Source organism: Pseudopodoces humilis, chromosome 12 (assembly GCF_049639895.1).
Source record: "Pseudopodoces humilis isolate 2021_Gansu_Grassland_sample_001 chromosome 12, ASM4963989v1, whole genome shotgun sequence".
NCBI classification, from domain to species: Eukaryota; Metazoa; Chordata; class Aves; order Passeriformes; family Paridae; genus Pseudopodoces; species Pseudopodoces humilis.
Window position 1 is genome coordinate 13,217,649 of NC_142211.1, and position 26,032 is coordinate 13,243,680.

General features: G+C 45.4%; 1 protein-coding gene across 1 annotated transcript in view; it reads right to left on the bottom strand.

The window, feature by feature from the left end:
* The window catches only part of LOC148183394 (zinc finger protein 462-like), a 157,336-nt gene that overhangs the window by 70,181 nt on the left and 61,123 nt on the right, over positions 1-26,032 (bottom strand). Inside the window, 5 exon segments of the mRNA XM_088061466.1 lie at positions 19,685-20,882; positions 21,238-24,354; positions 24,356-24,750; positions 24,752-25,485; positions 25,982-26,031. Of these exon segments, the coding sequence (XP_087917592.1) occupies positions 19,685-20,882; positions 21,238-24,354; positions 24,356-24,750; positions 24,752-25,485; positions 25,982-26,031 (5,494 nt within the window).

Genomic DNA, 26,032 nt, shown 5'->3' on the forward strand with positions numbered 1-26,032 from the left:
AAGGGAGTCTGCTTTGCAGTTCCCTTCTGTGATTTTGCCTGGCAAATCAGTATGTGACCTCACATGCATCACATAGAACAGATGCTTTTGAGTTGAAACTAAATAAATTAGTTTTGAGCAACCTAAAGAGATGCTCATTCTCAATGTCTTTGAGAACTGCCTGTTCTGCCCTGGACACCACCCCTGCCAAGTAGGCTGAGTCAGTGACCAAATTGATTGGCTCCAAGAACTTCTGAAAGGCTCTCACGGCCGCAGCCAGTTCGGAGACCTGGGGTGACCCCTCCGCAAACTCAAAATCAGCCTCCCAGTGCTGAGTCTGGGGATCTCTCCAAGTCATCACCGACTTGTGGGACGCCCCAGATGCATCAGTGAACACTGCAAGAGCTTTGAGCAGCCTACGTCTCCTTTTCTCACAAGGAATGAGGTGGAATTCCTCGTGAAACAATTTGTGTGACGGTTCATGGACTGATATTTGTCCATTGTAGCTGTCCAGAGCTAACTGGAGGTTAGCATTGCTCTGGAGCAGGTGCTCAAACATCTCTTTTGTCAAAATCTCGGGAAAGTGCTTTCCCCCCTCAGAAAGTTTGACTGGGAGGTAAATACACACAAAGTCACAACCAGCCAGTTCCCATAGCCTCACCCTGGCCTTTTGGATCAGCTGAGCCATCAGCTCCTGTGGCTTAGTGATGGTTTTGGATCATTGGTGGGAGAGGAAGACCCACTCTATAATTAAGAGTGAATCTCTCTGCCCTTGGATCTATTGGAATATCAACCCATGTAAGTGTGAGAGCTTCCCCAGGACAATGAATTTGATAGGAAGCTCAGGCTTATAGCGATGAGCCTGTCTCTCAGTCAAAGCCTTTTGTGCTTTTTCAATTGAGGTTTTTGCCTCTGGGGTCAGTTCCCTGGGAGAAAGCAGCTCTTTCTCCCCCTTCAATAAAATGAGCAGGGGATCCAGGTCCTCGTTACTGAGACCCAGTCAGGGTCTGACCCAGTTCAAAGAGCCACACAGGGAATGGAGATCCACTAGGGTTTTGGGACCACTAACAATTTCCAATTTCTGCAGAATAGTCCATGCAGTGATCTCTAAGCCCAGGTATTTCCAAGGTGGCATCCTTTGAACTTTGTCTTCCTGCAGTTGGAATCCAGCAGAGGTTAAAACTTTAACCACTAGGTCAAGTGTCTGTTGTAGTACAGTGTCATTGGGGGAGCACACAAGCACATCATCCATGTAGTATAAGATGATGGCTTCCCTTTTTTCGGCGTGCACTGGGGACAGCAATGAAGCCATGTACCACTGGCAGATGGAAGGACAGCACTTCATTCCCTGAGGCAAAACTCTCCAGTGGTACCGTTTCATTGGGGTCTCCCGGTTGATCGTAGGAACCGAGAAAGTGAACCAAGGCACATCTGCTGGGTGTAGGGGAATTTGTAGAAACAGTCCTTGAGGTCTAGGACGGCCAATTGCTAATTCTGTGGGAGCATCGTTGGGGAGGGCATCCAAGGTTGGAGTGGCCCCATGTCCTCAATTACTTTGTTTATTTCCCCGAGATCCTGAAGGAGGTGCCACTTATCCTTCCCTGGCTTCTTTATTACAAAGACCGGGGAATTCCAAGGGCTGGTTGTCTCCTCTATGTGGCCTTTGGCTAATTGTTCCTCCAGAAGCTCCTTGAGCACCTTGAGCGTATCCTTACTGAGTGGCCACTGCCTTACCCACACTGGATTGTCATTCAGACACGTTAACTTTTGGGTAGGGTGCTCCACAGTGGCCACTTCTAAAAATCCTGGGGAGTCTCAGGGATAATTAATTTGACTCCCCAGTGGGACATAGTGTCTCTCCCCCACAGCAGGCACTTGTAGTCAGTGACAAACAGACAAGCACTGGCCAATTTCCCATCTGGCCCCTCAATTTGAACAATGCTCTTAGAGATTTCTTCCAATTTTACTCCTCCTACACCTTGGATTTTGCCAGCCACAGGTTGCAAGTCCCAATGTGACAGCCACACCCTTTCAGGTATGATCGTCACATCTGCCCCTTGTGTCAATCAACCCTTCCACATGCAGATGACCTTCTCCATGGCTTAGGTTGCATCCTGTAATGGGTTTGTTCTCGCCAACCACTTCTGCCCAGTAGATGCCAGGTGCTTTGTCATCTACTGGGACCTCTGCTGGAACAGGAATGGTCTGGGCAATGATTTGCCCATTGGCCAAATAGAAGGGTGGCTGAGTGCAATGCGCCAGGAGAGTGAGGTGTGTTAAGTCTCCCTTGATTGTCATGGGAGCCACCTCAATCTCTATGGGTGTGTGTGTTGTGTCCCCAATAACAAAATACTCAATATCCAGTCCTGTCATGTCACGTGAATCGTCCAGCAGGTCCACTCCAATGACTGTCCAACAAGAGGACCTGAAAAGAAAAGCTTTGGCAGTTACAAGTCTGGATCACTTCTGAGGCTGCCAAACTTTGCTAGGCAAACTATCCCCAAAATTATTTTTCCGCATCCTGCTTCCCTTCCTCCCCCTTTTCAATTAAGAGAGAGGCTTTTCCCACTTTGGGGACCACTACATTTATATCATTGCACTGGGCAGGACTGCACCCCAGTCCCAGTTTTTTTGTTGGCTGATTGCTGCTTCCTTTTGGTATTCTTTTGCTGCTGGCTTTGAGGACAGTCTCTGGCAAAGTGTCCTGGCCTTTTGCACTGGAAGCAGATGATATGTTGGAGCTGCTCTGATGACATATGTGGCTTCTTCATTCCTGGTGTTACCAGTGCTGTAGTCTTTGGGTTTGTCAGTCCCGGCCTCCTGTCTTGTGCACCAAACAGCTCTGCTTTCTTGGTACACATCTCAATCATCTGCACTATGGTAGGTGGAGGATCAATGGGCTGTCCCAGGATCACTCCGTGAAAGGCCTTGTTGGCATTCTTCTGAGTCATCTCCTAATCAGCTCTGCCTGTGCCACTGGTCCTGCCACTTGCCTCTCTATTTGTGCCCCGAGACTGTTGACAAAATGCAAAAAACTTTCTGAGGGATACTGTTTAATGTTAACATAGCTGCCCTGGGTTTCAACCATTGGTAATTTGTTAAAAACCTTTTCTGCCACTCCACAGATCTTATCTAAAATGGATTTTGTTAACGCCTGATCTTGGTCCTCGGGTTTAGCCCACATCCCCTGGCTCCATATATGTTCATATGTGATCTCATTATCATCCGTATCTTTTACATCTTGGGTGCTTTGCTTGAGCTCAACCAGGAGACTTTTTAAAGATCTCTTCCACGTGATTTCCCAAAGATTGAACTCTGAGGGGGTTAGGAGACACCGGAAGAGGTCTCTGAGATCGGCTAGAAATAACTCATTAAATGTAAAAGTAGCTCTCACCATTCCCTTAAAGATCTCACTATTTCTGCCAAATTCCTTTTGGGCTTTACTGATTTCTTCTATTGTCCTGGTTTAGGGCAAATTTGGGAGAAAACCTACAATGGGACCCCCCAAGGGAAGCACACCCACGTGGCCCCTTTCTCCCAACCCCCAACCGGTTCAGGAAGAGATTTCTCTGAGAGAAGTGGAAAAAACCTGTTTATTTAACAGGCACAGCACTACCCAGCACAAGAATGAACAATATCAAATTACAAAACCTCTTGCTGCTCTGAAAAGATGACAAAATTCAGAGGGTCTCTCTCCTGTGGGTGTTTGCTCTGTTATCAATCCCTCTGGCACTGGAAAATGCCGCTGCTCAGGCTGGGCTCCTGGTAGTCCACGGGTGCAAGCTCCCGGTGCTCCTCCGAGTCCCCAGTCCAGAGCAGGTTCGATCCGTTTCAAGGAAAAGGGAAAGAAAAAAGTACAGGAAGACCTCTCTGCTTCGGCTAGCTGGAAAGCCAAGGCGATCTGTGTCTTGTTGTCTGTCTGTGCTGTAGTCAAAACCCCATCCCGGGGTGTGGGGGGAGCAAGTACAGTCTCTGATAACAGACTCAGTGCTTCTTCTCCACTCACTTTTACTCTTAGATGAAGTTTTAAGGATACAAAACCTATTTCTGGGCTAGGTGGATGAATGGGGATACAATTTAACATTCACCCCAGGACATTCCACCCCTTATCCCCATATTGTCAACTTACTGCCAAAACTAACATTCTAACTCTGCACACATATACATACATAAAAACTTCCCCCCCGTTCCATCCAAAAAATGTAAACAATACATCCGTCATGCCCGTCATGTCCCACACCAAGCTACTGAATCCAGGCTCCATGCTGCAGAGCTGCAAGATTCCCCACTCTCTTGTTTTACTCACTCAAAACCCCATCTTTCACTTGCTCATACCTTCAACACTTAGACATTTCCTTCTATTTCATGTCTGCGTGGTTTAATGTACAGACAATGGCAGTAACCTTTAACCCAATGATCAGGTCTCCCTGAGGTACACATCATGTTGTTCCATCTCTCTGCATTATCCACCATGTGCAACCTGGTCCTTGAGCAAAGACAACCCCACAAATGGGTTTGTCTGTGCTCGAGGTAGAATTGACCCAAACTGTCTTCCCTAGCAGACCTCTGACATGTACCACTGGGACTTTGTCTCCGTCTACTACATGCAAAGACTCAGACTGGGCAGGACCTGCTCGGTTGGTAGAACCTCTGGTGTTGACTAACCAGGTGGCCTTTGCTAGATGTTGCTCCCAGTTTTTAAAAGATCCTCCGCCCGGTGCCTTTAAGGTAGTTTTTGTTATGAACACACTCAAGAGAGTGATATGGTAAAAATTTTATTAATTACAGCAAGCAAGCAATAAGCAAAAAATCAGCGCTGGGCGGCAGGGGAGTCTCTGCTCCTTTGGCTGCCGCGCTTCCGATTTCCGTGTTCTCCCTTTTAAGTGGTCCGACTTCCGGGTTACGTGTCCTTTCTCGGGTGTCTCTGCGCATGTGCCTCCGGTCACTGGTGGTCGCTTTCTGCCTTCTGGTGGTTGCAGGATGAAGATCAGGAGTCTTCCTCTTTTGACCTTTCCTCACTGTTCTCCTTTTAAGGCTTATCTGAGTGGCTTAACTTTCTGGAATTCAAGAGAGCTTGCAAGGCTGTTCTTATAATTATACAGACGTCAGCAGCAGCCTTCAACCTCATCCCTATTACACAAAGCATAGTTTTGCAAAGCATCGTATCTTACACGTTTAGGCGAACAAAAGGGTCTCTATTTATTACAATTCCCCCCTTTTTCTATTGCTTACTTTTGTTCGTTAAATCTTTGTAGTTCTCTTTTACTTAACTCTAAATAATCTTCTGTCTCTTCCCCATTTAAGGCTTCATATTTGGCTCGTATTAGTATAAGGTGAGCTGCTTCTAACCTGCTTCTCACAATGCTAATGATTTTGTTAAAAATACAAGGTCTAAACATAAGTCCTAAGATTAGTAAAATTAGCGGTCCTGCTATAGTAGATATTAGAGTTGTTAACCAGGGAGAATAGTTAAACCAAGATACGTACCAGCTTTGTTGCATTTCTTGCTCTCTTTTTCTCTCTTCCAGTCCTTCTCGTAATTTAGCCATGGTTTCTCTTACTACTTCACTTTTATTTACATATACACAACATTCTTCTCTAAGCGCTGCACACAGGCCTCCTTGCTGTAAAAATAATAGATTTAATCCCCTTCTGTTTTGTAAGGCTACTTCAGCCAACGAGTCTAGGGAGTCTGTGAGGTCTTTTATAGATTTATCAATTTTTCTTAAATCTTCATCTACTGAAATTCTAAGCTCTCTGAATCCCTGATGCTGATTCATTAAGGATGCTACACCTGTTCCTAATCCAGCCCCTCCTATACCTAGCAATACGGCTACTGTTAGTGCCGTGAGGGGTTCTCGTTTCACCAACTTTGAATTTTGGTATTGTGTATATATATATTCTTCAGAATGATAAATAATCCGGGGAACTATTATAACCTGTATGCAAAATTCGTAGGTTTCATTAAAGGCTGTTATAAAAACACATGGGGTTATTCCTAAAATGTTACAAACCCATTTAGTATTAGGTGCTGGAATTAGCCACTGAGCTGGCTTACGAGGGTCATTAATCTGTAGTTTTGTTTGACATAAATGAATTTTATCTGGGGGCACATTTTCCTTTTCCAGTAACTCGAGATAATGTTATTCCTGGGGTGTCTTCCTGATTTCCATAAGCAGGCAGCAGGATTAGTGCCGTTTGCTCTTTTTGGTTCTGCTATGGAGCCTATGGCCTCATAAAAGGGTGGGTTAATGTTATAGCATAACCAACATTCTCTAGTTAAATTTGGGTGTGTGTCATTTAACACTTTAAAGGTAGCTTGCAAAATTTTCCAAAGAGCCTTGTTTCCATATTCTTGGGGTGTCCCTATCGTGATTGTTATTTGGGTGCTATTTTCTAGTTTTTCTGAATGGTTATTTTGATTCCTTACGTTGGGGTCTACGGCTCCCCACACCACTGGATTCGGTCCAACAAATCCCGAATCATGGGGAACTACTTCTTTCTTTGTAAGAATGTGCACTCCCCGATCCTTTCCGGGTTCCCATACCCTGAGACCCCAGGTTCGTCCCAATAACCACCCAGGGTCTTGGGATTGTGTTATATTGATGTAGTGAAATTTGCAAGTCCCAACATATGTTACTGCCCCTGAGGGACCCATCCAGCGCTTTATGCATCCGTGTGGACCCCTTTCAACCTTTAGATACTTACTGGGTTCTGTACCTTCCACCCCATGGAAATTGTCTCACGGCCCCAATATTTGCAATAAAATTTGCCAGGGTAATTACAATATCCTCTGCCTGGATTAGAAGCTGGGCACATATATAGTACCTTATACCCAGGCGGTTTATAACTAGTACCCTTCCACTCAATGAGAGAGTCTAGTGTAACTTGAAAGCTAGGGGCTTCAGAGGTGATCTGTGATTGGATAACGACCTGGTCTTCCCATCGGATTAAGGACCAATTGAAGGGCTCGGGAGTCTTGCTTGTACTAATATTAAATGTGCTAATTAAGATTATAACTGTTACTGACTTCTTTAATGAGCATTGGCTTCCCCTACTATAATAGAGGCTTTTCCTTTGTGAGGTGTCAATTTGGATTCCCCAGAAATTACTTCGCTGGGTTGTCTCATTCCCACTCTTGTGGCATTTCCAGAACCATGATCCTTTGGTCCTATGTATATTGGAACGCTTCCCTCCACGGTTTTTTTACTCCTCTGCCTCCCTCGTTGACCCGGTTGCCTTGGGACACGGGGTGTACCATCTTCTCGACAGCAAGAGTACTCTTCAGGAGGGGAATTATTTCCTCTTTTATTAATTCTTTGTATGTATTTTTCCCAACTTTTATGCTTTATTAAAGGGGTATAACACCCTAATTTCTGGAGCCACCGTCTGCACAACCCAGCTACTACATTTGCTACAAAAGGCGTAGGTTTGTTTGGATGATAACAATAATACAAGGGATTGACCCCTTTTGAGTAGATGGCCCACCACTTCTCTGATCCCTTTTCAAATTCTCCTGCTTGTATTCTAGTTACTAGAGCCCAATCAGTGAGATCCCTCTGGGCAGTGTAGCAAGAGTTACACACGCCTCTTGGTGGGTAGCCTCTATGACAGTGGGTCCACCAGAGTTCTTCACATATTATACATTTAAAACAGACAAAAGGGTAACAATTTTGGCATAACGTACAGCCTATTTTAACACCTCTATTATATATTTCCTCACCACTAGATGGAGGTATCTTATATTCTATATAAAAGCCTTTATGGAATTTATTATTCATAAGTTTCTAAGCAAATTAATAGTTCTGGGATGTTATTTTGTTCAGGATATCTTAAGTCTCAAGTCCCAGCCGGGCTACCCACTTCTCAGTTATTAGATTTTGGTGGTTTCACAGGTCCTTTTATTCGACTCGCATGTGTCCAGCCTTTTTTCCGCTGTTCGAACTGCAGAGTCAGTTGTTAGTAAGACTTGATACGGCCTCTCCCACTTCGGTGTTAGGGGATTTTCTTTCCAACTTCTTATCAGCACCCACTCTCCGGGTTGTACCTGGTGTAATATAAAATCCAATGGTGGTTTTTGAGCTAGCATCCCTTTTTCTCACAATGCTTTTTTAAACTTCATTAATTTTATCAAATACTCATTGATGTATTGATCACTCACATTTGGATGTGTTTGAACTTCTTCTATATTATAGGGCATACCGTATAGCATCTCAAAAGGGGAAATTCCCAAATCTGCCCTTGGCTGGGTTCGAATATTCAGAAGGGCCAGTGGAATACACTTGACCCATGATAGTTTTGTTTCCATTACTAGCTTAGTATGTTGCTTCTTTATTTCTCCATTCATCCTTTCCACCTTTCCACTTTCCCTGAACTTTGAGGGTGCCAAGGGGTGTGTTGTTCCCACTTTATTCCTAATGCTTCTGGTATTAACAAAAAAATTCCTCAACCCAATTTTTGACTCTGATTCTATCATCACATTTTTAATAACCCCCCACTTCAAAGGGTTCCCCCTTTGCCCCTACTACCATAGTATTTTCTTTGGATATACTACATCCTTTAGGTAAAAACTGAATTGTTGATCTCTCAGCTCCAGTATCTACCAAGAATGTTATTTCTTGGTGCTGGGGACCCACTTTTAACTTTATCAAGGGCTCTTTCTGATGTTCTCGGGTCCCCATAATAAAGAGCCCCTGACCCCCCCTAATCTTCTTTAAACATCTTTTCATCCTGGATTCTTACCCTACATTCTTTCTTAAAGTGTCCTTTCTTTCCACAGTAAAAACAAACTTTAGTGTTCTGTCTTTCCTTTGAATCTCTGATTGGTCTCTGTTGTTTCCCTTTCCAGGTTTGATCTCTACTTTCTCTCATAGCAGCCACCATCATCTTAATTTGCCGCTTCTGAGCCTCCTCTTCTCTCCTAACATACACTTTTTGTGCCTCCCGCAAAAGCTCATCCAAACCTCTGTCTTGCCACCCATCCAATTTTTCTATCTTCCTCCGAATATCCTCCCAGGTTTTTGCCACAAATTGTGCTTTAAGCAATGCCTGCCCCAATTGGGTGTCTGGATCCATTCCTGAATATAGTTGAAAATTATTTCTTAGCCTTTCTAACCATTCTGTAGGAGTTTCATCTTTCTTCTGTCTCTCATTAAAAGCTTTATTGATATTATGACCCCTCGGGACTGCTTCCCTAATTCCTTGAATTATAATAGTTCTCAAATCCTGCATATGTATTCTGTGCGCTGGATTTTGATGATCTCAATGGGGATTTTGGAGGGGCCATTTTACATCTGCCAGTGGTCCCTGGGCATGCTGAGCATCCCAAATGCGCATTCCTTCCCTTCTAATCATGTTTTTCTCTTCTGCCGTAAATAAAATATTTAAAATAGATTGTAATTCCTCCCATGTATACATATTGGGTCCTAAGAATTGATCCACTCTTTCTGCAACCCCCAATGGGTCTTCCAGCAAATGCCCCATTTCCTTTTTGAACTCTCTGACATCCCCCGAACTGAGAGGGACAGATATAAACCCTATTCCAGCTTGGGGACCACCCATTGGCATTTCCCTTAATGGGAATAGATTCTCTTGTTTCTTTCTGGATCTACTCCTGGTAACAGGTCCCACATCTGGCACGTCTAAATCCTCCTCCTCGGGGTTCGGAGGGGGAGGGACCCGTGGAGGAGGTGGTGGTACAAATGGAGGGGGAATTATCAAAGTATTTTCTTTTCGAGGTTTCTTTTTCTTTCCCTTCCCCTCCTCTGAATTCTCTGTCAGCTTAAATATAAAAACCTCGGGATTTACTACCCAGATCTCTGCATAAGCACTTTCCTCTGGACTAAAGGGGATCTTTGTGTTTACCCAGGAATTTAACTTTTGTCTAACCCAATCTTCGGTTGATCCAAATATAGGCCAAAATACCTTCTTTGAAATTTCCTTTCCTCCCCATACTTCTACACAATAATGAATCATTTTCGCCTTATCTTTATTTTCTGTTCCCGGGAAATACTGCCAATTTTCTAACATATGACCTAACGGACTATCTCTAGGTACCGGTGGGAGTTTAATAGATACAGGGGGCTTGCTTTTCCCCTGCCCCATTCTTCCGGAGTGCCTTCTAAATCACACAGTCTCTTTCGCATCCCCTTGTTCGTGGCCCACGCCCTCGCGGGCTAATGGGAGACGCACTAATTAAGGGTCCGCTCTCACTTGGGGAATCTGGCTGCCAGTTCCCCTCTCACACACACACCACGTCGCCGCACTCCGGGATCCCGACCCCGACCGAACGGTTCCCCGTTATACTCACGCGTCCCACGTCCCGCGTCTTCGTCCGGACTCTGTGCACAGATTTTAAGGGGTCGACCGGTCTCCCTTTTGCTTATTGCTTTAAATTTAGGTTCGTCGGTGCAACCGAGGCAGAAACCGGCCCTCCGCCGGGCTGCTAAATAATAGTGGGGCGCCCCCCCGGTAGTGCCGAGAATCTGTCCTACAGATTGCATCCGAGTCACGGGCACCAAATTGTTATGAACGCACTCAAGAGAGTGATATGGTAAAAATTTTATTAATTACAGCAAGCAAGCAATAAGCAAAAAATCAGCGCTGGGCGGCAGGGGAGTCTCTGCTCCTTTGGCTGCCGCGCTTCCGATTTCCGTGTTCTCCCTTTTAAGTGGTCCGACTTCCGGGTTACGTGTCCTTTCTCGGGTGTCTCTGCGCATGTGCCTCCGGTCACTGGTGGTCGCTTTCTGCCTTCTGGTGGTCGCAGGATGAAGATCAGGAGTCTTCCTCTTTTGACCTTTCCTCACTGTTCTCCTTTTAAGGCTTATCTGAGTGGCTTAACTTTCTGGAATTCAAGAGAGCTTGCAAGGCTGTTCTCATAATTATACAGACGTCAGCAGCAGCCTTCAACCTCATCCCTATTACACAAAGCACAGTTTTGCAAAGCATCGTATCTTACATGTTTAGGCAAACAAAAGGGTCTCTATTTATTACAGTTTTTAACAGTCCATTGTACCTCTCCACTTTCCCGGCTGCTGGTGCATGGTAAGGGATATGGTACACCCACTCAATGCCATGTTCCCTAGCCCAGCTGTTTATAAGGCTGTTCTTGAAATGAGTCCCATTGTCTGACTCAATCCTCTCAGGGGTACCATGCCTCCAAAGGACCTGCTTTTCAAGTCCCAGGATGATGTTATGGGCAGTTGCATGAGGCACAGGGTAGGTTTCCAACTATCCAGTGGTGGCTTCTACCATTGTGAGCATGTAGCGCTTGCCTTGGCGGGTTTGGGGCAGTGTGATATAGTCAATCTGCCAGGCCTCCCCATACTTGTATCTGGACCACCGCCCACTGTACAAAAGGGGCTTCAACCGCTTGGCCTGTTTGATCACAGCACACGTCTCACAGTCATGAATAACCTGAGAAATGCTGTCCATGGTTAAATCCACCCCTCGGTCTCATGCCCACTTATGGGTGGCATCTCTACCCTGATGACCTGAGGAATCATGAGCCCATTGGGCTAGGAACAACTCTCCTTTATGTTCCCAATCTAAATCTATCTTTGACACTTGTATCTTTGCAGCCTGATCTACCTGCTTATTATTTTGGTGTTCCTCATTAGCTCTACTCTTGGGGACATGGGCATCTATCTACGTGGCGGACTTTCACTGGTAGTCTCCCTACCCTGGTAGCAATATCTTTCCACTCTTTAGCAGCCCAAATTGGTTTTCCTCTACGCTGCCAATTAGCCTCTTTCCACCTCTCCAACCATCCCCACAGAGCATTGGCTACCATCCATGAATCTGTGTAGAGGTAGAGCTCTGGCCACCTCTCTCTTTCAGGAATATCCAAAGCCAGTTGAACAGCTTTGAGTTCCGCAAGTTGACTTGATCCACCTTCTTCTTCAGCGGCCTCTGAGACCTGTCATGTGGGGCTCCATATGGCTGCTTTCCACTTCCGGTTCATCGCTATGATGCGAGAGGAACCATCTCAGTGAAAAGAGCGTAGCGTGTTTCTTCTGCTGGCAGCTGGTTATATGGTGGAGCTTCTTCAGCCCTTGTCACTTCCTCTTGTTCTTCATTGATGAGACCAAAATTTTCACCTGCAGGCCAGTTTGTAATTATTTCCAAAATTCCAGGGTGGTTCAGTTTACCAATACGGGTGCGCTGCGTGATAAGAGCAATCCACTTGTTCCATGTGGCACTGGTGCCATGATGGGTGGAGGGAACCTTTCCTTTGAACATCCATCCTAGCACCGGTAGTCGGGGTGCCAGGAGGAGTTGTGCTTCAGTGCCAATCACCTCTGAGGCAGCTTGGACTCCTTCATAGGCTGCTAAAATTTCTTTTTCTGTTGGGGTGTAATTGGCTTCAGATCCTCTGTAGCTTCGACTCCAAAATCATAATGGTTGGCCTTGAGTCTCACCAGACGCCTTCTGCCAAAGGCTCCAGGACAGACCATGGCTCCCGGCTGCAGAGTAGAGCACGTTCTTCACATCTGGTCCTGTCCTGACTGGGCTTAGGGCTACCGCATGAGTGATCTCCTGCTTGATCTGAGCAAAGGCTTGTTGCTGCTCAGGGCCCCAGTGGAAATTATTCTTCTTCCGGGTGACCAGGTAAAGAGGGCTCACAATCTGACTGTATTCAGGAATGTGCATCCTCCAAAACCCTATGGCACCTAAGAAAGCTTGTGTTTCCTTCTTATTAGTTGGTGGAGACATTACTGTGATCTTGATGACATCAGTGGGAATCTGACACCGTCCATCTTGTAACTTTACTCCCAGGAACTGAATCTCATGAACTGGTCCCTTAACTTTGCTCTTCTTGATGGCAAAACTAGCTTCCAGGAGGATCTGCATGATTTTCTCTCCTTTCTCAAATACTTCTGCTGCTGTGTTCCCCCACACAATGATGTCATCGATGTACTGTAGATGTTCTGGAGCCTCACCCTTTTCCAGGGCATCTTGAATCAGTCCATGGCAGATGGTGGGGCTGTGCTTCCACACCTGGGGCAGTTGGTTCCAAGTGTACTGAACTCCCCTCCACGTGAAGGCAAACTGAGGCCTGCATTCTGCTGCCAGGGGAATGGAGAAAAATGCATTGGCAATGTCAATAGTGGCGTACCACTTCGCTGCCTTGGACTCCAGCTCGTACTGGAGCTCCAGCATGTTTGGCACAGCAGCGCTTAGAGGTGGAGTCACTTCATTCAATGCTTGATAGTCCAGTCAAACTCCATTCTCCTTCAGATTTACGCACAGGCCAGATGGGGCTGTTGAAGGGTGAGTGGGTTTTGCTGACCACCCCTTGGCTCTCCAGCTCTCAGATCATCTTATGGATGGGGATCACAGCATCTCGAGTTGTTCCATACTGTTGGCGGTGCATTGTCGAGGTGGTAATTGGTACTTGCTGTTCTTTCACCTTCAGAAGTCCTACTGTAGATGGATTCTCGGACAGTCCAGGCAAGGTGTTCAGTTGCTGAACACCCTCTCTCTCCACAGCTGCTATCCCAAATGCCCACCTGAGTCCTTTTGGGTCTTTGAAATACCCACTTTGGAGGTAGTCTATGCCCAAAATGCATGGAGCCTCTGGGCCTGTCACAATAGGGTGTTTCTTCCACTCATTTCCAGTTAGGCTCACATCTGCTTCCACCAAGGTAAAATCCTGCGATCCCCCTGTCACGCCAGCAATAGAAACAGATTCTGCCCCCACATGTTTTGACGGGATTAATGTGCACTGCGCACCAGTATCGACCAAAGGCTCATATTTTTGTGGTTCTGATGTGCCAGGGCAAGGAATCCACACAGTCCAAAAAATACAATTTTCCCTAGCCTCTACCTGGCTAGAGGCAGGGCCCCTCTAAGCCTGGTTATCCTTCTTTCCTTGGGTATATGTCTTGGAGGTTCCTTCAAGGGGATCGAACATGTCATCATCGTCATACCTGGCAGTTCGGCTACGGGCAACTGGAGTTGCTTCCCTTTTGGTGGAACTTCCTTTGTGACTCTTCTCTTCCTTCAATTCACGCACCCGTTGGGCCAGAGCTGCAGTAGATTTCCCATCCCATCTCCTCATGTTTTCTCTCTGCAATCACGCAGGAAGAACCACAGCTCAGCACGTGGGGTGTACCTTCTCTACCGATCTGGGGAATGTCTGCGTTGAGTACCAGGACTTCTGATCTGTACTGCTGAGATTTGGGGAAGGTCTTCTTTAATCTCATCTCTAAGTTTCTTGTGATTCTCCTCTATCTTATCTTCTAATTTCTGCAGACGTGTTTCCACAGCTGCGATTCTTGCATGTGTGGGGCCATGCACGGCATCTGTGTATGCTCGAAGCTTCTTCGCCATATCCAGCACGGCCTCCTCCCTTTCATCCTTCATCATTGCTAAAGCAGATGCATATTCTTGTGGCCCAAGTCGTACCAATTTTCACCACATCATGGATGTACATGGCACCAAGTCTGGATTCCTAGTTGCTATGTCATGTGAAAAGACAATCTCTGCCACTGCCATTTCTCTCAGGAGTTGGACCCCTTGTTCGATGGTTTTCCACTGTGTTTGCTGCATGTAGAGATCATCTACACACAGATATCTTTGAGCTACACTTTCCAGGACCTGTGCCCAGAGACTGTGAGGGTTAGCTCCCCTCATCATCCCCTGGTCGATAACCGGATTGTGTGACAGGGATCCCAGATGCCTCACTACAGTACCATCCAGAACTGTAGCTTCACCTGCAGCATCCCACAGACAGACTAACCAACTAATTATTGATTCATCAGGTCGTTGAGTGTGGTCCTTCCTTAGGCCACGAAGGTCTTTCAGGGAAAAGGACTCAGTATTAGCCTCTGATCTTGTTCCAGTTGCTTTGACTCTTGATTTTATGTCAGGAGGCGTTGAGGGTCCTTCTCCTGCATCATCATCATCATCCACTGGTCGATCGGTTTTGTCTGTGCACTTTCCGCTTCTCGTGCTAGTAGCAACAGCCATTGGTTGAGGCTTGCTGTCTGGTTTAGCTACCAGCTTTGTAACTGGGAGGTTGGCTGCAGCCTGAGTAACTGGGGTAACTGTTGATTTATCTCCCTGTCCCCTTTCCCCTGTTTGCTGCCCTACAGTATCTAGCAATGTACGATAAGCATATGCCAGGGCCCAGCTTCCTGCAATGATTTTTTTTCATTGGAATCATCATGACATTTCTCTTTCAGGTATTTCCCCACCTCAGCTGGATTCAGAATTTGTTCATGTGGAAAGTCCCAAACTATAGGGTCGGAAAATTCCTTCACAATTTGGCCCATATCCTCCCATTTTCCACACCACTCAGGATTTTCCACGCCTGGTTCAGGGGTCTCATCAGTCCCTCTAGAAATCTCAGCCCTCATTCTAGAGAGGCTGAAGACTGCTTTATTTTATCCCAATACAGAGTAATTGCTACTTCAGTACAATCAGTACAGGGTTTTTCCACTCTCTCATGCCCCAAGTTGGGCACCAATAAATGTATTTGTCCTGGTTTAGGACAAATTTGAGAGAAAACCTACAATGGGACCCCCCCCGGGAAGCAAACCCACGTGGCCCCTTTCTCCCACCCCCCAACCGGTTCGGGAAGAGATTTCTCTGAGAGAAGTGGAAAAAAACCTGTTTATTTAACAGGCACAGCACTACCCAGCACAAGAATGAACAATACCAAATTACAAAACCTCTCGCCACTCTGAAGAGATGACAAAATTCAGAGGGTCTCTCTCCTGTGGGTGTTTGCTCTGTTATCAATCCCTCTGGCACTGGAAAATGCCGCTGCTCAGGCTGGGCTCCTGGTAGTCCACGGGTGCAAGCTCCCGGTGCTCCTCCGAGTCCCCAGTCCAGAGCAGGTTCGATCCGTTTCAAGGAAAAGGGAAAGAAAAAAGTACAGGAAGACCTCTCTGCTTCAGCTAGCTGGAAAGCCAAGGTGATCTGTCTCTTGTTGTCTGTCTGTGCTGTAGTCAAAACCCTGTCCTGGAATGTGGGGGGAGCAAGTACAGTCTCTGATAACAGACTCGGTGCTTCTTCTCCACTCACTTTTACTCTTAGATGAAGTTTTAAGGATACAAAACCTATTTCTGGGCTAGGTGGACGAATGGGGATACAATTTAATATCACACTCACCCCAGGACATCTATGTTTTAGTAAGAGAAGTGCTGTTAGTGTCTCTTTGTTCTTATTTTTCCAATATATATGACAGGAACAGCTCAGGGTCTAGCTTCTTCTATTTAACCTTTAGGGTCCTCATCCTCAGGGTCCCTCCACCCACCCCAGTGGGGACTGGGCAGCCCAGCCCCCCACTGGGTCTAGGGAGGGCCCCAGCCTTACCACCATGGGAGCCAGGTGACTGTTCACCCCTCCCCCCATGGGAACGGGTTGGGGACACCCCCCTCCCCGTGAGAACAGGGGGTGGACCCATCCCCCCTCACCTCTCCTTACCATGGGAACAAGGTGAGGAGGCGTGGGAACCAAGGACAAGAAAGGGGTTTGGGCTACCGTGGGAACCAGGATTGCAACACCTGGAGGCGGGGTTGCAGGGTGATGTCATGAAGGGTGGGAACATGGTGGAGTTGGGAAGGATGTCTGAGTAAAGGAAGGGGTTGTGGGTGGGGTAAGGGTTGGGGGAGGGGACAGGTGGGTGGAAGGGATTGTGGGAAGAAGGGTAAGGGTGAGATGGAAGTTAAACCATGTGGCCTGCCACCATGTGACTGGCGCTATTTTGGACTTCAGCCACGTGAGGATGGGCAGGGTCATCACTTTTTAAAGATAACAGAATACTGAAGCTGGGGAGTTACCACTGGATTAAAGGGGTGCAGGGAAGGATCTCTGTCAGTCTGCACACAACCACCAGAAATAGTGCTGAATGGGAGGCAGGGAGCCAGGACAGCATCAGCTGTGCCAGGTGTCCTGCATTTTTCAGGCTGCCCCATGTGTCCCCTTCAGCTCAGGGGCAGAGGCTTTGGGAGAAGGGGTAGGGGAAACTGAGGGAATCTGCTGTGACTGTCCCTTCACTTCCCTGTTAACCAGCTCCTTCTGAATTAAAACAGGAATAACAGGAGAAACGTAGAATCAACTTTGTCTCCCTTTTCTACTTTAAGGGTTAACAAATTTCCAACCTTGTCCCAGGAACAGACAATCCACATCTTGCAGGGTGAACTGGGGAAAGTGAAGAGACAGCCAATGAACAAACTGTTTCAACCAAGTACTAGAAATTTTAACATTTCCACCACTTACAGTTTCCTGAACTTGGGAAAACAATCTCCTTTCTTGCACAGAGAGCTGTAAGCCCATCCTGATGTTAAAAGCTATCTGCACAGCAATCTACCTTCTTTTACAGCAAAAACTCCTACAGCCAGCCCAGGGAGGCTTTTTCACTGTTCCTCCCCCCCATACACTGGGGTAAGAGATGAAACATCCTGGCAGAGAAACCACATTTTTTTAAACTCAGTCGGCAGCTGTGCGGGGGCAGTGCTGAGCCGCCAAAACCCACGTGGCCGGAGTCACGCAGGAGAATTTCTGTTGTCGCCCCCGCACCAAGTTTGCCGTGCGTCTGCGTCTGCCCACGCGGTCTCGTTGCAGCACCAAAAATGGTGGCTGTTGCACATGCTGGAGTCTGCATGCGCCGTGCTGCTGTCGCCGCATGTGCTACACTGCGGAAATTGCCGTGTGCGGCCGCTGGGCGCCCCGCATGTTGTGGCCTGCAGCAAACACACCACGCGCCCGCCCGCATACCTCACCGGTTGAACTCACACCGCTGAACCTGCCCTGCTCGCACTTACCCTTTCCTGGGATGTCGGCTGGCTTGGGGCTGTGTAGGAAGTCCTTATTGTCCTGGAACCAACTTTCCTGGGCTTAGGAAAGCTGCTGGTTCCACCCTTGTAAGTGCAGCTGCACAAAAAGCAACTCACTGCTACGAGGTAGTTGTTGATCCAAAGCTTGTACAATCCACACGTGAATTTCTAGCTGCTGCGTGGGGTCTTCCGTTCTCGTGGATAGCCTCACGTTGGGTGCCAGCTCTCGTAAACCTCTACTCCCAGCCCCGGGGGTCACCCACCTAGCTCCTTGTGTACCGGGGGGGGAGAGAGAAGGTACAATCATGGACAAAGGTAAAAGACAAAGGAGGCTCTTTATTCCGGGACACTGTCCCAGTTTAGTCTCAGAATAAACTCCAGGGAAAAATGAGACCGAGAGAGAAATCGCAGGGACTTTTAAACTGGAGGGAAAGGGGTGGGGGAGAGTAGAATTGCAACCAATGGGATGAGACCAAAGGGGTGGGGAAGGGACCAGCATCACAAACCTGGGAGGGGAGCACAGAGAAAAACCACTTAGTGTAAACATCTTAGTGCAACACGACAGACAATTAACCCCAATATGCAAATGAACCAAAACTTATAAAAGTGTAATACCTCGTGACCGGTCATTGATTTTGTGAAAATTTTGGGTCCAACTTGGGTGTAGCTTTGGCCAGGCTCTTGTACTGCCCAAGGTGTATCCTTTAAGGCCTTTTAATAAATACCTACTTTATTCTTAACTCAATCTAGCCTCTGTTCTAGGTCAGCCTTCTCAAGACATCAATACCATATGACATCTGCTAAGATATAAAAGCTAAGAGGAAGGGGGGGGGGAGACGGGGGACAGGGGACATTTGTTATTATGTGTTGTCTTTGAGAGCAACCACTACACATGCTGAAGCCCTGCTTCCTGGGAAGTGGCTGCACATTGCCTGCTGATGGGAAGTAGAGAATAAATCTTTTGTTTTCCCTTGCTTCTGTGTGCAGCCTTTGCTTTTGCTTTATTAACCTGCCTTTTTCTTGACCCACAAGTTCCTTTCCATCTTATTTTCTTCCCCCCCATCCTGATGAAGTGTAGGAGTGATAAAGTAGCTTGGTGGGCCCCTGGTGTCCAGACAAGGTCAACCCACTACAACATTCTATTGTGCAAAACTTCAATCTCAATTTGCACTGGCTTCTATTTGAGCCCTCAAAATAGGTGGATAGGATGTGCACAGAAAAAAACTTGTTTCTGCATAATAGCAGTCCTCTATAAGACCGTTCATGTTTAACTTATAATACCAAGCCATGGTCTTTCATGGTTCTCCCTCCCCCCCCCTCCCCCCCAATTGTATGTTTTTCTAGAGCAAGTAGTTACTCCAGATGGGGAGAAGGGTACAGAAAAGTGTAGCAGAATTTGGTCTTCTGTTCACAGGAACACTTGACCAAAGCTTGAAGTTATTGGATAGATGCACATAAACATCAAGTTCTTTACCAGAAAATGTACTGAAATAGAAATCTTGAGAAAGGAATTGCTGTGTTATTTGAACGTATATTAATGAGCAATGGAACGGGATATTTGCTAAAAAAATCTATGAGAAAAAAACCAGCAGCCTTGCAAAAGATACAGATAGCCATCTGTAAGGGTTGGAGAAAGGGAGAAAGATAGTGAAAATCCTGAAGGAAACTATTAGAAGGAGCAGAGCTTCCCATGGAGCCTAGGTGGAAAATGAAGAAAATTAAAGCAGAATACGTAACTGATTTATAGAGCACATTGACACACTCAATCACTCATTAACCTGTATTCATTTGGCTGTTAAAGTGAACATGCAGGTGGGTATTAGTAATTAGGGGCCTCTTGGGGTATAGAAGAACAGCTTTTGGTTTGTTTTTCTCCCTGGGGAGAGGAAGCAGAGGAGACCAGACACACAGATCCTTACCCTCTCTTGTTTGAAATCTGTAAAAGCACCATCTGCATATTTCTGCTTTTTCAAAAGCTGTTTCCTCCTCTCCTGATGTTTGGCACGCTTCAGGAATTCCTCATTGTGACTATTCAAGTGTGAGGTCAGCTCTGCCATGCTATGCAATTTAGTATCACAGTGTCTGAACTGGTAGACAGCATTATGAGAGCAGGTACCACTTCCCAGTATGGTAAAGTCTCTCTTCAAATCCTTGCTGTGGTGATCAGTGTAATGTATGCACAGCAGCTCTGCTGTTCTGAAGGACAGCTTGAAACATTTTATGCATCTGAAAGGAAGCCACTCAGTTTCCTGAGCCTTGCTCTCCACTTCAAACTTTTCAAAGTTATTCCTTTCCTCAGCTGGACTTGACTTTTCATGTTCATCAGCATACACAGCAGTGAAGTAGCCCTCCAGCTTGCTTGCATGCTGTTTCTTAGGGAAAACACCAGGGTGACACTTCATGTAGTGGGACACAATACCTTTCTTGCTAAAAGATTGAAAGGAACAAAGTGAGCACTTCTTCCTTTCCATAGCCCTCCTCAGCTCCTCATATAACTGAGGAGTGTCCACTTTGGGAGGAGACGGAATGATCACTTTATTGGGTTTGTCGCTTACTGTCCTGGAGGCTGCTAAACAATGAGTGTAGTAAGCATCAATATCATGTCTTTTCTGGTAGTGTGCTGCAAGCCCTTTGCGAATGGGGTTGGTGTAGGAACACAGAGCACACTTGAAAAGGTTGTTCTTGCCTTCTGGCTGTGCCCAAACATTATGTTTGATGCAGTAGTGCCTGGCTATCCCCTTCCGTGTGGAACAGAAGTATTTGCAGAGCTGACACCAAAACACTGTGTGAGACACTAAGTGAGAACTGGAGAAATGAGGTGATGGGATAGAGACTTCTCCAACACTATCAGCAACAATTTCTGGGGAGGCCTTGATTTCAGTTACTATGTCTGGCTCCACTGAGGCAGACAACTTTGGTGGTGACTTAGCAAAAACATCAAATTCAGGTTGATCATGGTACTTCTCATAGTGAATTTTGAGCTTCTCCATTGTGCCATGGGTGTAAGGGCATAGTTTGCACCTGTATGCACCGTAGCCTTGCTTGAAAATCCTATTCATCTCTTCTATATCATTCTGTGCAATGTCATTCAACTGTTCCACATCATGCACTGTTGTTCTAATTAGGAACGGCGGGAAAGAACGACACGGACTCTCAAGGGAGTCAGAACAGGAGAAATCTTCTAGTTTATTGCTCTAGGCTTGTTATATAGATTAGTTCGTGGAAAGTACAGAAAGGAAACTCTTATTGGTCAGTAAATCACTACATCACCATCATTGGTCAGTGGGGTTCACCACCCCCTGACTTCCTCCTGCAAGGAAAACAAGGAATAGAAAACAACACCTGCAAGGCTGTTTTGTGTCCCTGAGGATTGTTTTGATTCCTCCTTAAAACTTCCCAGGCTGGACTTGAGAAAGCTATGCGGCCTGTAATTTGTACAGGCACTGTGGTTCAGATTTAGCATCCATAATGCACAAAGTCTTCAGCAGTGACTTTTACTGATGGGTGCCATTTCTGGTAATGTGTGAGGACACCATGAATGCGTGTGTTAATGTATGGGCAATGTCTGCACTTGTACACAGTCCCTGGGTTAATGTCTATGTCCTGTGCAAAGTCAGCAGCTTTCACTTTCATGCCAGGATGCTTTTTGCCGTAATGTGTCAGGAGGCCATGCAAGTTATTAGACTGACAAACTGTACACTGATATGGAATGGAGGAGATGGCAGCATTTGCAGAAGTCAGCTGAATAGTTTTTTCATGGGAAAGGCTGGGGTCCTCCACATCCTGGTCCATCTGTGATAGTACCTGGTTTTCAGAATTAATCCTGGACCTAACTTCATCAAGTTGTGTGCCAATTTTCTTATCAGCATCTTTCTCCTTAATGATGTCTAACAATACAGATTCATCCCCATTCATAGTCCAAGGGTGAAAAGCCTGGTAGTGATTAGCAATTTCCCAAATGGAAGATGCTTCAAAAATGCAGTCTTTGCATTTATAGGTCTTTGCCTCTGTTGGCATCACTAGGGTAGGAGGGGAAGGATCTGGACCTGCCCAGAGTTTAGTTGTCATATATGTATAGTCCGCATAATGTTCAGGATGTCTCCTTTGGTAATGCACAAGCAAACCACAGGGTTCTGTGTGTGAATAAATACACCATTCACAGTGATAACCAGCTTCTATCAAGCCATCCAAAAATGCCCATCTCAGAATGGATGTGACCGTGGCCTTCAGATTTGGGTGGTCTTTCTTAATATGCTTTTTCAGTGCATAAAAATAAGGTGCTGTGTAGCTACACTGCCTGCATTTGAGGGCTCTCAGCTTTGTCTTGTCCTGTTCAGTGCTGAAGGTGTGAGCAGGCAGGCTGCCAGATGATTTCTTCTGGTTACGATCACAAAGGCTTCTAACGGTGGCTGTGTGCTGCCTAATCACATCTGCACTGGCCTTGAAATCACGATGCTTCTTTTGATAATGAATGAGCACACCTTTTACGGTCCGGTTTCCATAATCACAGTGCTGGCAGAAAAACATTTCATTCTCAAGAGGATTCACAGAGTTCTCAGAACTGCCCTGGCTCAACTGCTGCACTGACACTGGCATTTTCTGAATGCCAGGTGGCAGCTCACCAGCCTTCATCGTTGCTGTAGTAGGGGGTGCCTGCCTGATGTACTTGGCAGTGACCTTTATTTCTGGATGTCTTTTCTGGTAGTGGACAAGCACTCCCACAACTGAACAGTTACTGTATGAACAGTGTTTGCAATAGTAGTGTTCAGGAGTAAGGTCTGGGAGCAATGGTGGGGAAGGTGGAGGTTGAGAAGATAAGTTGGACAGTTCAGGAGAGACAAACATTCCCATCTCAAAAGACATTTGAGCCAGGGCAGAGCCCCTATTTACAGATGCTATATGCATGGTCTTCTTAATTCTGAAATATGATGCTTTTTCTTCAGGGTGTTTTTTTTGGTAATGCACCAGAACTGAATGCATGTTAGGGCTTGCAAATGAGCACACATCACAGTCATAAACAATCACAGAACTGACCAAAGGTGCCTTCTGATTTTCATATTCAAGACTAAAAGTCTTTGTGGCACTTTTGTTAAAACTTGCTGGCAGAATAGTCCCATGAGACACAGGGGTGGAAGTTGCCATAGTTTTTGGAGCAGAATTCAAGATCTCTCTCAGTGTTTGAGATTCTGAGTTTAGCCCTTCTTGCTGATCAACAGCATAGCTTGAAAATATCATTGCATTGTTAATTTTCACTGTTGGATGCATTTTTTGGTAATGTGTCATCAGGCTTTTAACATTTGCGCTAGTGTAAGAACAGAAGTGACAGCGGTAGATCAGATCAGAGTGATCAGAGTTCAATACATTCATAGCTTCAGGGTGATGCTCTCCATAGTGTTGCTGCAAGTCTTCAAAATTTGTATAGTCAATATAACATTCAAGACATCTGTATACTGCACTGTGATCATTTGGATCCAAGATATACTTAAAGCTGAATTTTATGTAGGGATGCATCCGTTGGTAGTGGGTGCTAACACTCCTGGGAGATTTGTTGCTAAAATAACAGTGTTTACAATAATAACACCTGCCAGAGTCATTAATCTTCACATTTTCATTGACCTGATCAGGGTCATTTATATTTGGCTGGCTTCCTAGAACAGAGGCATTAGGGCTCTGTTGATTTTTCATGTTAATAGAAGAAAAATAATCTTCCTCATCTTCAGATAAAGTGAGCTCAATCTCTGCTCCATTGGTGGAATTATAATCATGATGCATGTTTCTGAAGTTTGAAACCTTCTGGGAATCATTAGTCTCTCTCCCCCACATTCGCTGGGATGCATAAGAACTAGAAACCTCCGCCATTGGTTTTGCTTGTTCTTCTCTGTCTAATTCCACTTCTATCTCCACCTCATCTTCCTCCTCTTCCTCACAGTCCTCTACATTAATCACAGCAGCTTCTTGCTGCTTATTTTGGTTTATTTTGCTCTGCAGGTTCCTTGCTATTTCATCAATTCTAGTTCTTTTCTTCACTGGTGAGAGATTCAAAGGGCAGTCATTTGACACCTTCCAAGCAACCTTAGTCACAAAGTTATTTTTAGACGAGAGACCAAGAATTGAGGTTTGGCTTTTCTTCACTGTGCTGACTGAAGTGAAACCATCTGCCTCGTTCTCTTGTGGCATGTTGGATGGCAGTCCATCATATTTTGGTAAGTTGTCACAAAATGAGTGTTTATGCTGTTGATGAACTCTGAGGCCTTTCAAAGTAGTGGTAGAATAGTTACACATTGTGCACTTATAAGGATGCTGTGAATGGGGTTGAGGCAACTGCTGCTGTTGCTGCTGCACTGTTTCCATCATCCCAGCTGACTTTCTTCCATTTATATTTCCACTTCCATAAGAAACCATGTTGTCATTCAAAGAGGAGACAATGTTTTCACTCTGAAAATTTGAAGTGTCCCAGTCTGATATTGTACCTGCGTGACACTGCTTGTGAGCTCCAAGCTTTAATGAACTCTTACAGGTGAAAGGACATTCATTGCATTTGTATACAGTTGTCTTCCCAGACAGGTGGATATTCTCAATGTGACGGGGGACTTCGGCGGGGCATTGTGAGGAAAGGACAAAAAGGACATTGGAACCTATTCATGTATCTTCTAAAGGGAATCCCTTTAGTTTCCAACAGTTTGTTGCCATCAGATCCCATCAGTTGCTCTGCAGATATTCCTGAAGTCTGGTTGTCCACTGAATTCAAGCCACTCTTGCTGTCCACTTCATTTAGCTCTTCATCTGAGCTGGAGTTATTTAGCATACTGCTTGTTTCCAAGTCAGCAGAATTTGTCAAATCAGCAACTCCATAGTGGGATCTGTCAGACAAATTAACTATGTCCAAGTTGTGAGGTAATTTAGACTTCATTTGATGATAAGACACAGAAGAAAACTTAGAGGATATAGAAGAGTTTGGCCTGATAAAGGAATTGCTTGTAGAGCTTTCTGACATTTGAGACATCAGCATTCAACATATCACATCCTGTCATATTCATAGAGATATAAGTAGAGTTTGGGGAGGCATTCTGGGCACTCTGCATATCAGGCACACTGGTTCTGTCTTGTTCCTCTCTCAAACTTGACAGAATTTTTACCATGCTGGGGTGCTTCTTCATTATATGGTCACACCAGTGCTCCCTTCGAGGTGTCTGGTAACTGCACCATTCACAGCAAAAGTTGCCTCTGGACTTTGTTAGAGGTTTGACCATGGACTCCAAAATGCTCTGTTCTACCACCTCTTCAGGCAATTCCTTGCAGGGTTCCTGCACTGGCACAGAGGCAGATGTCAATTCAGATACAGCAGAGGCAGTAGTAGGAGTTAAATTCTCCTTGGCATTGTTTTTGTGATACATTTTCTGGTGCTTAATAATCCTTGCGCGCCTTGGTGATTTGTAGGTGCAGAACTGGCAAGAGAAAACTTTGCCAAATCCCTTGTGCATCATGATGTTATAATTTAAGGATCCAGCAGTGTCTGACCCTACTGAACTCCCCTCAGCCTGTGCTCCATGAACCTTTCGAGTGTGCTCTTTGAGAAGGTTTTTAGATTGGAAGTAACACACACAGAATTTGCACTGGAAAAACTTGTTGGTTGGTTTAGGATTTGGAGCCATATGCTGACCATAAAAACTTTGGCTCTGGCTATAACAACTTCCAGTTCCCATCTGAGTTGTATTTTGCCCTAAAATAAGATTTAAAAAGTAAATATGTAAATAAGTAAAATTAGACTGTTTCCCCCCACCTACCCTCTGCATATGAATACACACACATCTTGAACACATTAATCACACTAGGATTCCCTAATTAATTTATTTATTATTAGACCTGTGCATACAAGAATGGTCAGAAAACTAACAGATGGTACGCAATTTGGGATAGACAATTCCCAAAATAAGCTTCTTGAAATAAAAAGGTCCACTAATAAAGTTCAAACTCTTCTAGAGCTCATGGTGGTGTAAAGAACGTAAAAGAAGCAATATGATAAAGCATGTGAAAAATATCAAGACAACAAATCCACACACCTGCATTTACAGGAAAAAAATCTGTCTGTAACTAAACATCATCCACTTCACTACTATAGTGATAAAGGTAACAGTTTTTAAAAACACACTGAAACATACCAATTAAAATACACTGAAATAAGTCACGTGAGATAGGGGCTTAGGGTTGAAGTTTACCTGCTATTTCATCTGCAGTTGTAAATTCATCCTTTACAGAAGAAAATTCTC